The sequence below is a fragment of the Patiria miniata genome, unplaced genomic scaffold, assembly GCF_015706575.1.
Source record: "Patiria miniata isolate m_02_andy unplaced genomic scaffold, ASM1570657v1 HiC_scaffold_6, whole genome shotgun sequence".
Lineage (NCBI taxonomy): Eukaryota > Metazoa > Echinodermata > Asteroidea > Valvatida > Asterinidae > Patiria > Patiria miniata.
The window spans coordinates 22,249,894-22,262,666 of record NW_024037073.1 but is presented as its reverse complement, the minus strand read 5'-3'; the positions used below and the strand labels follow the sequence as shown (position 1 = coordinate 22,262,666).

General features: G+C 38.0%; 1 protein-coding gene across 1 annotated transcript; it reads left to right on the top strand.

Moving 5' to 3' along the window:
* Positions 1 to 848: 848 nt before the first annotated feature.
* LOC119743339 (tRNA (uracil-5-)-methyltransferase homolog A-like) lies at positions 849 to 11,660 on the top strand. The gene is made up of 6 exons (XM_038219740.1): positions 849 to 910; positions 1,390 to 1,539; positions 9,721 to 9,870; positions 10,673 to 10,721; positions 11,045 to 11,108; positions 11,369 to 11,660. The coding sequence occupies exons 1-6, from the start codon at positions 849 to 851 to the stop codon at positions 11,419 to 11,421; spliced, it is 528 nt and encodes a 175-aa protein (XP_038075668.1). The 3' UTR covers positions 11,422 to 11,660.
* Positions 11,661 to 12,773: the final 1,113 nt, after the last annotated feature.

Sequence of the window (12,773 nt, the reverse complement as noted above, 5' to 3'; positions counted from 1 at the left end):
TTCAGATGCAGCAAAGAATGTTCTTCTCTATTTCAAGATCACTCCAGATTTATACTCACAGGGATTGTGAGACCTTGAGCAAAGTGTAATTGAAACAGAAAGTTTCTTGTTCTTTTCTCTATTTTTCCCCCAACTTTTCTGTCCGATTTTAATGCATGTGACTATCTTGTGTTATAAGTTCCTGTAATCAAAGCAGATGCTTAAAAAAAGTGAAATAGCACTCTGCACTTTTTACAGAGTTTACAGCTCATAAAAGATCACAGACATAACGTAACGCTGGAATTATCTGTAACTGAATAAAATTAGATGCAGATAAAAAAAATGACACAAAATCTTTCAGGTCGTTCACTACGTTTTGCTTACAACATATTTATTTATAACTCACATTTAGAAACTTGACACAAGCTTTAGATTTGGTGTTTGGATAATCAAGAAAGACATTTAAAATGCAGATACAAATAGTCACTGCATCAACAAAGATTTGAAACCATGGAATTCCTACACTCTCTTGCTTGAAATTGAAAGTGTACTTTGAATTCTGCTATCAAATGTTATACTCGGAAAGTACCCATGAACTTTTCTTTTTGTTGTTGGCCCAAACTGATAACCAGCTTTGCCAACAGATTGGCTCCCGTCCGTACATTATTGATACTGATTGAGGGGGGAGGGGGGAAACCAGCCTACCCAGCGAGAACAGAAATAATGTTTGGTAGCCAATAATTTGGAATTGTAAAGTAATAATTTAATAACTGAACGTGAGCTTTTTGTGTTTGGTGTTTCATTCAAAAGTGAATAACTTTTGTATTGCTTGGAAAATAGCAGATTGGTAAAGAAATCTGTTTTTCGGGATGAAACTCGAAAATAGCACGGAGCTTAAAGTAAATTTAGTACTTCATCTGGCATTTGTTGAGTAAAACTGTTATGTGGACAGTTTTCCTTGTTTTTTTCCTAGAAGGTACAGCATTAAAGGTTGCATGTCTGTGTAGAGTGTGTGTGCGATTCACAGTTTCAGATGATTCTTATTTTATCTGATAAACTGTCTCAGTTGAACACATTACCCTCATTGTTTCAAGCTTAAACTTTAATTTGCACATGCACTACCAGAACTATGAACTGAAGTTATGAGAATGGTTGTATGTAGAAAGATGACAAGTTCCACACACAATCTATTACCCTTTGGAGATATGGTGGACACAATACAAGGGTGCTATTTGGTTTGGGTCTAGTCTTTTGCATAAGTTACCCCAATATACCCAAATCAAATAACACCCTTGTATTGTGTCTGCCATATCGCAAAAGGCTTAGAGCAGTTGAGCTATTCACTTTTTCAGAAATTGCTAAGACTCTGAAATACTGAATGTGCTTTTCACATCTTTTTCCAATCTACAGGTTAAACAACATCGTGACTCCACTGTGGATCCAGTCGTATGAGGACCAGCTTTCCACCAGACAGACCAACAGCAGGGAGTTTCTGAGGAATTTATCCAAGATGCTGCAACGGAACATTGGGGAGATGTCTCCCTGGCTGAAGCAACAAAGGTGAGCTACCCGCCAAAGACACGGGATAGTTGTGGGCCAGAACGGAAATGGGATCTTCCTTGGCAAAAAACTGTTTCCAGACACAGTTTTCTGACAAGTTGACTTACATGTACAGCTGCCCTGAAATTTCGTTAGTCCAGAAAATGATGCCTCACATTTCTTGAGAATCAATTAAAACTCAGCAAAGTTTCTGAAATAAACTTCCTTTCCACACACAAAAGTCCCAAAGATTAAAGGGGGGGGGGGGAGTTGGTAAAAAACATGTTTACAAACAAAGAGCAAAAAAATGAACACAAAACCAAAACTTCACAATTCATAAGCTGTTCGAATGAGACTCGCACCAACAATCTCCTGCTTCCTAGTGCAGATGTCTCAACTACTTGACCATCAGGCTTGCTGGGGTGGGCTGGCTGGTCCCAATCTGATATAGCAGGTGCCACAATCAATGAATTTAATTAATTGTTTACGTAGGGGAGTTGTAAATGTGAATACCTGGTTTTGACCTTCGCCAATGTAAATTTGAATGCACTGTATATTCAGTGCTGTCTGAGAGCTTACGAGCAAAGATTCTGCCAGCTTGCTGGGGTGGAATATGAACCCATGACCTCCTGCTTACTAGTGCAGACATCTTAACCACTCAATAACAGAGCTTGCAAAGGTTAGTGGGCCAGTTTGAATATTGTGCATATATTGCTTTGGTTATAACAAGAAATTCACAAGCCTGTTGGAGTGGGATTCGAACCCACACCCTCGTGTTTAATAGTGCACTCTTCATTTGATTGACAGGAAGAACCACAGTAGGATGGCATGTGAGTTGGAGCCAATTAAGCCATCGGTGAGTAAGCTAGGTGACAAATATTTGTTGATAAAAATATAGATTTTATTTAAATTTATTTGTAGTATTGTTAATGATTCTATGAATTTCAATCTGAATGATAGTTCACTTTGGCACATAGTGTTAGCTTAGCTTGACTGGTGTGATCTTTAAACTCGGGTAGATAGATAGAGACACCTTACTTGTACTAAATTAATATTTCAACCTGGATTTCTTGTTAGATAAACTATACAGCATGTGAATCTTTTGTGGGGTAAATATTCCTGACATTAGAGATGTCTGATTTGTACCTTTAATTTTCATTGTTTGTTTGCACACTCACAGCCAGTATTGGAGAGCTATCGCAACAAGTATGAGTTTACCATCGGCAAGAGTGTAGATGGCATCGGTGAGTGAAACTGGCATTTATTTTTATTTATCCAATCTCTTCATTTTTTATGTGTATCCGCTCCGTTCACAAGTACGCATTTGCCTGGATATAAAGTGTGCACACAGGTACATAGTGTGCCTGTTATGAAAACCGCAACAGAAAGTTTCAGGAGTTTTTTTCAGTTATCCCCCTAATTTCTTGTCAGGTCTTCATGAAACTTGGCCCTGGATAAATTGTGCAAACGTTTCAGTTTCATGTCTTATTATTTTCATTGACAGATAACACTGTAGGTTTCCGGCTTGGCGCTTACAAAGGTAAGTATTTCCTCTGAAGTTTCCTTTTTGCAAAAGACGTAGATCAGCTTTTATGTTTAATTGGATCGGCTGTCGAGGGGCGTGGCCTATTAGTAGCTAAAGCTGATCAATTCCAACCAATCAGAATGCAACACACAGAAAGATTGACAGGTGTACATACTGTGCATTGTCTAATATGCCTGTCAGGAATTAATTATTGAAAAGAAAGAAACAAGCCACAAAAGACTTAAACCCTTGTCATCCTCTTTGCTGACCAATATGTTGGCTTACTTTTATGGCATGAATATTGAGGGTATATATTTGTAATTCCAACATTGTCCAGCAAGCTCTTTTACTCAATTGGGATTTTTCAACAATTACATTTGTACAAGCAAGAGTTAGGTTTTAAATACAAAATTCAGGAAAATCACTGTTTGTTTAAATGTTGCTAGTGTACACCTTTATTTTTTTTTATCACTGATCTTGCTTTTACATGCAAATTTGTTTGTCGTATAAAAAGTATGTGACTTTTAGAAACATGATTTGCCCTGCAGTTTTTTTCCAAGTATTACTAGGTATCAGAAAGACGTAAGAGCTCAAACAACGATTTGGTGTTAGTACATTTCTGTATTATTTGTGTTTAGAGTTTTAAATTACACAAGGAAATAGCAGCTTTGATGAACATATAAAAAGCAGCAATTCCTCGGATACTGTGCAAATTAAGATACATCTTGTATGATGCTAACTTTACAACGACATTCATATTTTACAGCATTGATTTTTCAATTACCTAAATTTGAAGTACCCTTGAGTCCATCTAAGAGAAATATTAGAATATTGCTTTGCATTTAAACATCATACAGACATGGAGCTCATAATGTAATACAACAGACTAGTGGTGCTACACAGATTATGTACAATTATAGAGCATGCAAGTCTCGCCAGTTCACATTCACTTTTCATGTGAACATCTTGGTACCAAACACTGACTAGTCTAGCCACAGACCCCCGTGTCTGAATTCACCCAATTCACCCCATGAACGGAAGTTGAGGTCAACATTTTTTCAATTTACTAACTTGCGATATTTTTGGAATGTGTTGTAAATTTCAATGATTTTTTTCTTGTTCAGAACCCATTATTTGCCCTTGACTGGATAAACCTAGTAAAATCACCTAGGTTTTTGAGGTCAACTTGCATGCTCTATTGACAGAAGTGGAGTACAAATTGCTGACTTTAACTATCAACTACATTTGTTTCCAGCTAGTAGCTGTGTAGACACCTTTAATACACCAGACTTAAATCCCATACTGTACATCTAAAGCCTACAATGGTCTCGTATTATATGTCTGTGCACTGCAGAAAAAAGTCTAGCCAATGGATTTCTCCTCGCAAAATTAAATTTCAAGGAAACTTGAAACAAAAATTCAGCACTTTGTTTGGTCTTCAGAAAATGTTTTCCATGTTGTGCTACATGTACATGTATGCACAAAGAATGGTACACGTGTGTGCTCCTAATGCATGACTTGCCACTTTTTTCAGGCCAAAAAGAATAACACTTCTGCTTCCGGTTACCTGACCGACCCTATTTTTAGGCTGCGACCCTAACAATTTTATCGGCAATTCCAAAAAATAAAAATAAATAATGATTGCATAAATAAAAATAAAAGCTTGTTGTCTTTTCTGTCTTCACAAAATACCTCTCAACAACCCATTTGCTTCCAAAAAATGTTTGTATTTATTTGTTTTCTTACTTACATTCGCTATTTTTTTCAAAGAAACCAAATTTGCTTCGCGATCTGTCATCATACCTCGCAATTCGATGTCACGGTGCCTATAATCACGTGCGTAAACCTTGCTCAATGCAGTGACGACTGGTCCCTGCCGCAACGCGCAGGGGCCAATTTAGAAGACATGATGAAAGTGCGCTAACCAGTCTGTCATGGCTATGCGATAGCGCTGGCATGGCTATGCATTAAGCACGTGCACTGTCAGTGTCAACTGGTCGGATTCGACATCGTAAAAATGCCAAGAAAACACCGATGGAGAAAGCACATTTTTGCAAGTTAATTCACAGAATTGATCTATCTTGTCTATGTATGTATTTTCCGTGTTCAAGAGTTCATTTTGAGATCCCACTACTCGTATTTGGAGTGATACATGCAGCGTGTTCCCGAAATTTTCGACCGTAAAACGAGGTCTGTCGGCCGCGGGCCACACATGCACAGTGCATCACACGCACTTCGAAGTTTTGGCCAGCTTCCGGTCTTGACTAGCGTTGTGCATATGATGTGAACGGCCTGAATTTTCCATTATTTTTTAAGAATTATCGAACTTAAATATATTGACAATAATTAAGGTAGGTTTTATTCACTTTTCGTGGCCATTTTGTGTATAGCTTTCGTAGTGCAATGGAAATAGTTCAGGCTAAAACTTCGCATATAATTGCATACCCCATTCAATCTGCATAAAAAAAATTGGGCCCCCAAATTTTTTTTTTACGACCGTCCGACCCTATTTTTGAAAGGCATGTAATCGGAAGCAGAACTATTATTTTTTCGGCCTTATCTGTTACTTAGGCCTGTGTCTGAAACGGGTTTCTAGAGCTATGGCTACGGCTATTGTCAGATTGTTCCCATGTAATTGTTATGGGTGAAGACCTAGACAATAGCCATAGACATCTCACTTGCTCATATTAGACTTTATACCTTTAAAAATATAGCAAATTCAATGTCTTTTAATCAGTTCATTTGTGCATCAGGTCTTGACCCACAAGATAACCATTCCACCAGCACCTCTGACGTACCAGTGACTGGCGCTGCCATAACGGATCCTTATCACTATCTGACGCAACAGCACTTCACCTCAGAGATCTTCAAGATTGAGATCCAAAACCTCCCAAGACATTTTGTGACAGTGAGTTTGCTCCCTAAACATTGAACCCTCAACAATGATAATTATACAGTTTGTGCTCTTTTAAGAGTTTATAATGTACTCCATGGTTGGGATTTCTCAATGTCTTTTAATAGAATAACAAAGTTAAAGGGCTGTGATATGAATGTCCCAACTTGAGCATTTAAACAACCAAGCCTTGTGTTTTTATGAAAGTAATAATAAGCATCTGAATGCTTGTAATCTTTTGAAGTGCACTTTGTACAATGCCTATGCATGCTCGTAACTGTTTTTAATGTTGTTCTGATACATTCATTTAGGTATTTTACACTTGACAGCATTGGGATTTTCTGTGTAATTTATGAGCCTAGATTCCTCTGCATTGAACATGTATGTTTATTTACACATAGCAGTTTGTACATTAAAGTATCTCATTGACTGCCTGCCATGTGCTAAATGAAGAAAACAGTCACATCAACCTCGACCAAAACACAACTTTTTGTCCTCAAACAGCAGTGGCACTAAAGTTTCAGCTCATGACATCACTGTATTGCTCATGAATATGGAACTTGGCACTGTCATAAAAAAATATTTAAAAGCCTAAAACATTTTCAGACTTAAAATAAAGAGGTGCATTTCGTGAAATCAAAACCTGAAAATACCTTTCAAAGGCACTTAAAACAAACATATTTACAGTGGAAAAAATTCTGGGTTATCCATATGTTAGCGCCAATACTTTCACACACACAGAAAGTAAGAAAAGTGCTCTTTTGTACACACATACAAAACCTCCTTCAAATAACAGTTAACAAATATTGAATTTGTAATTTCTGCACAACGGAATTCCAGCTGTTCCCTTCACTGATAGTTGGTTGCAATTTGCCCTGGGCCTGCACATTACTGATGTTATGATATGTACCACATTTCAACTCCAGCATATTATGCTTTAAAAATTTCTCGATGTCAAACCTACTTGGCATTCCAATGAAGAAGATGTATGGAAAAAAAACCTTAAAAACTGCTATACAGTTTGAACGCTACACAGCAAGTTCAAAAGCACACTGGCTCTGCACACTGCTCCCCTTACATGCATGGCTTGCACTCATCAGTTACCAGAGAACATTCCTCTTGACATCTTTCCAACGACTGACTCCCTTCTGGTTCTGGATGTGCATTCTGCTGCCCTTGTGCTGAAGGCTCAGTGCCAGTCAGCCCAGGACATTGTTCCTGAGTACTTGCAAGTGACTGCTGGCTCTCTGCTGGTTCTGGATGTTCACACTGTTCCCCTTGCATGGATAGCTTGCAGTCAGTCAGACTAGAGCATTGTTCCTGATGAGAACTTGCAAGCGCTGGGGTCCCTGCTGGTTCTGCATGTACCTCAACATGCACTTGAACATGCTGACTGTGCATGGATGCCTTGCTGCTGCTTTGCCTGGAACATTGTTCTTGACAGCCATCCAGTGACTTCTGACTCTCTGTGTGTTGTGCATGCCCTTGTCTTGATGGCTTGCTGCTGTTTGGCCTGGCAGCATGGTGCTCTTGGTCATTTTCTGCCTGTGGAATCACACGAAGCTCAATCTGCTTCCCTGGCTGCGATCGTCGGCTAGGATTCCGTCTTTGGCAACAACGACAGCACAGTTTGAGGAATGAGAAAGCCTGGACTACAGCATCACGATAGTCAGCATTTGTGGCACTGTAGACTAGGGAATTAATTGAGCTATTAATAAGGTGGAAGATTTCTGCACACATTGCCACTGTGTTTGCTTTTTCTGCAAGTTTTATAAATTCAATATACTGGGAAGGCCCACTTGTAGAAGGACTCCCTGCTGCAATGATAATAATTGCAGCTGCAGTGTTCAATGAGTTGAGAATGAAGAACACAGCAGTATTGATGATAACCATACGGAGGACCTTGCCTGCTAGCTTGGGACGGTTTGGCAACAGGGCTGATTGCTTGCTTACTTTCACCACTACATAGATGTACAAAGCAAGAGTTGCTATTAAACAGACAATGGTGATAATGGAATGAATCCAAAAGTTGATGTTAACAAAGACAGTCTCTGGTAAGAATATCAGAATCACAGCAACAGTAATTGTTGGCACCCAGAGTCCTGCTGAAATCTTTGCTGCTCGAGATTTAGAGGCTTTTTCCTTGAATGTCAGAGGATTGCGCACTGCAGAGAATCTCTCAGCTGCTATGATCACTACAAAAAAACTAGAAACAGCAACAAACATGTATTTGACACTCTGGAATGCTTTGTAGTCTTTGGATGAACACAATACAAATATAAATTGAGTCATAAGGAAGAGCAAGTCAGCCACAGCCAGATTGGATAAGTAGATGTTGATGATTGTACGCATGGACTTCACTCGAATGACTGTGAAGAGAAAGACAAAGTTCAAGAGGAGGCCGATTGGTGCAATGATTTCAGTACTTAACCATAGTATTTGTTCATTTCTTTTGTGAGTCTTGATAAAGTTCTCAAGGTGTTTTTCAACTTCATCGTTCTCCATATCCAACCTTTTTTCAGATGTAGCAAAGAGTGTTCTGTCCTATTTCAGGATCACTCCAGTTTTATACTAACAGCGAATATAAGACCTGGAGCAATGTGTAGTTGAAACTAAAAGTTTCTACATTTTTTCCCCTTAGTGTTTTTTTATCTCTAAGATTTGTAAGGATAAGTTCTTTGTTCCTTGTTTTGAATGCATACTAAACCAAAGTAGACAATAGAGTTTCACAGTTTACTTTGGCATAGATGTGCTTCAGAATAACTTTTTATTTTCTCTTCAAGACTTTTTTACATGTACATTGTGTAATCCGTCGTTAAGGTTTTGCTCATATCTAGGTTACTCAAAAAAAAAGTGAAATGGCACTCTGCACTTTTTACAGAGTTTTACAGCTCATAAAAGATCACAGACATAACATACAATGGATTATCTATAACTGAATAAAATTAGATGCAGATCAAAAAATGACACAAAATCATTCAGTTCGTTCACTACATTTTGCTTACAACATATTTATTTATAACTCACATATAGAAACTTGACACAAGCCTTAGATTTAGTGTTTGGATAATCAAGAAAGACATTTAAAATGCAGATACAAATAGTCACTGCATCAACAAAGATTTGAAACCATGGAATTCCTACACTCTGAGCTTTTTTGTGTTTGGTGTATCATTCAAAAGTGAATAACTTTTGTATTGCTTGAAAAATAGCAGATTGGTAAAGAAATCTGTTTTTCGGAATGAAACTCGAAAATAGCACGGAACTTAAAGTAAATTCAGTACCTCATCTGGCATTTGTTGAACAAAACTGTTATGTGAACAGTTTTCCTTGTTTATTTTCCTAGAAGGTACAGCATTAAAGGTTGCATGTCTGTGTAGAGTGTGTGTGCGATTCACAGTTTCAGATGATTCTTATTTTATCTGATAAACTGTCTAAGTTGAACACATTACCCTCATTGTTTCAAGCTTAAACTTTAATTTGCAATGCACTACCAGAACTATGAACTGAAGTTATGAGAATGGTTGTATGTAGAAAGATGACAAGTTCCACACACAGTCCATTACCCTTTGGAGATACGGTGGACACAATACAAGGGCGCTATTTGGTCTGGGTCTAGTCTTTTGCATAAGTTACCCCAATATACCCAAATCAAATAACACCTTTGTATTGTGTCTGCCATATCTCAAAAAGGCTTATAGCAGTTGAGCTATTCACTTTTTCCAAAATGTGTTAAGACTCTGAAATACTGAATGTGCTTTTCACATCTTTTTGCAATCTACAGGTTAAACAACATGGTGACTCCACTGTGGAACCAGCCGTATGAGGACCAGCTATCCACCAAACAGACCGACACCAGGGAGTTTCTGAGGAATTTATCCAAGATGCTGCAACGGAACATTGGGGAGATGTCTCCCTGGCTGAAGCAACAAAGGTGAGCTACTCACCAAAGACACGGGATGGTTGTGGGCCAGAATGGAAATGTGATCTTCCTTGACAAAAAAACTGTTTCCAGACACAGTTTTCTGCCAAGTGGACTTACATGTACAGCTGCCCTGAAATTTCGTTAAAAGTCCAGAAAATGATGCCTCATTTTTCTTGAGAATCAATTAAAACTCAACAAACTTTGGGCCTACTTCTGAAATAAACTTCCTTTCCACGCACAAAAGTCCCAAAGATTAAAAGAGGGGGGGGGGAGTTGGTAAAACAAATGTTTACAAACAAAAAGCAAAAAAAATGAACACAAAACCAAAACTTCACAATTCATAAGCAGCTCGAATGAGACTTGCACCAACAATCTCCTCCTTCCTAGTGCAGATGTCTCAACTACTTGACCATCAGGCTTGCTGGGGTTGGCTGGCTGGTCCCAATCTGATATAGCAGGTGCCACAATCAATGAGTTTAATAAATTGTTTACGTAGGGGAGTTGTGAAAGTGAATAACTGGTTTTGACCTTCACCAATGTAAATTTGAATGCACTGTATATTCAGTGCTGTCTGAGAGCTTACAAGCAAAGATTCTGCTAGCTTGCTTGGGTGGGATATGAACCCATGACCTCCTGCTTACTAGTGCAGACATCTTAAACACTCAATAACAGAGCTTGCAAAGGTTAGTGGGCCAGTTTGAATCTTGTGCATATATAGCTGTGGTTACCACAAGAAATTCACAAGCCTGTTGGAGTGGGATTCGAACCCACAACCTCGTGTTTAATAGTGCACTCTTCATTTGATTGACAGAAAGAGCCACAGTGGGATGGCATGTGAGTTGGAGCCAATTAAGCCATCGGTAAGTAAGCTAGGTGACAAATATTTGTTGTTAAAAATATAGATTTTACTAAATTTATTTGTAGTATTGTGAATGATTTTATGAATTATAATCTCAATGATAGTTCACTTTGGCACATAGTGTTAGGTTAGCTTGACTGGTGTGATCTTTGAACTCGGGTAGCTAGACAGAGTCACCTTACTTGTACTAAATTGATATTTCAACCTGGAATTCTTGTTAGATAAACTATACAGCATGTGAATCTTTTGTGGGGTAAATATTCCTGACATTGGAGATGTCTGATTTGTTCCTTTAATTTTCATTGTTTGTTTGCACACTCACAGCCAGTATTAGAGAGCTATCGCATCAAGTGTGAGTTTACCATCGGCAAGAGTGTAGATGGCATCGGTGAGTGAAACTGGCATTTATTTTTATTTATCCAATCTCTTCATTTTTTGTGTGTATCCGCTCCGTTCACAAGTACCCCCTCGCCTGGATATAAAGTGTGCACACAGGTACATAGTGTGCCTGTTATGAAAACCGCAACAGAAAGTTTGAGGATTTTTTTTCAGTTATCCCCCTAATTTCTTGTCAGGTCTTCATGAAACTTGGCCCTGGATAAATTGTGCAAACATTTCAGTTTCATGTCTTATTATTTTCATTGACAGATAACACTGTTGGTTTCCGGCTTGGCGCTTACAAAGGTAAGTATTTCCTCTGAAGTTTCCTTTTTGCAAAAGACGTAGATCAGCTTTCATGTTTGATTGGATCAGCTGTCGAGGGGCGTGGCCTATTAGTAGCTAATGCTGATCAATTCCAACCAATCACAATGCAACACACAGAAAGATTGACAGGTGTACATACTGTGCATTGTCTAATATGTCTGTCAGGAATTAATTATTGAAAAGACAGAAACAAGCCACAAAAGACTTAAACCCTTGTCATCCCCTTTGCTGACCAATATGTTGGCTTACTTTTGTGGCATGAATATTGAGGGTATATGTTTGTACTTTCAACATTGACCAGCAAGCTCTTTTACTCAATAGGGATTTTTCAACAATTACATTTGTACAAGCAAGAATTAGGTTTTAAATACAAAATTCAGGAATATCACTGTTTGTTTAAATGTTGCTGGTGTACACTTTTATTTATTTTATCACTGATCTTGCTTTTACATGCAAATCTGTTTGTCCTATAAAAAGTGTGTGACTTTAAACATGGTTTGTCCTGCCATATTTTTTTCAAATATTACTAGGTATCAGAAAGACATGAGAGCTCCAACACCGATTTGGTGATAGTACATTTCTGTATTATTTGTGTTTAGAGTTTTAAATTACACAAGGAAATAGCAGCTTTAACATATAAAAAGCAACAATTCCTCAGATACTGTGCAAATTAAGATACATCTTGTATGATGCTAACTTAACAACGACATTCATATTTCACAGCATTGATTTTTCAATTACCCAAATTTGAAGTACCCTTGAGTCCATCTAAAAGAAATATTAGAATATTGCTTTGCATTTAAACGTTATACAGACATGAAGCTCATAATGTAATACAACAGACTAGTGGTGCTACACAGATTATGTACAATTATAGAGCATGCAAGTCTCACCAGTTCACATTCACTTTTCATGTGAATATCTTGGTACCAAACACTGACTAGTCTAGCCACAGACTCCCGTGTCTAAATTCACCCAATTCACCCAATGAACGGAAGTGGAGGTCAACATTATTTCAATTTACTTTATTAATCAACTTGTAATATTTTTTGAATGTGTTGTAAATTGGAATGATTTTTTCTTGTTCAGAACCCATTCTTTGCCCTTGACTGGATAAACCTAGTAAAATCACCTAGGTTTTTGAGGTCAACTTGCACGCTCTATTAACAGAAGTGGAGTACAAATTGCTGAATTTAGCCCGGTTCATACTTCACACGAAAGCATGTGCGAAGCAAAATTCATGTCGTCAACAATGGTGGACGCCCTTTGAATGTATTCGCTTCACTTTTGCTTTCGCGTGAAGTATGAACCGGGCTTTTAACTATCAACTACATTTTTTTCCAGCTTG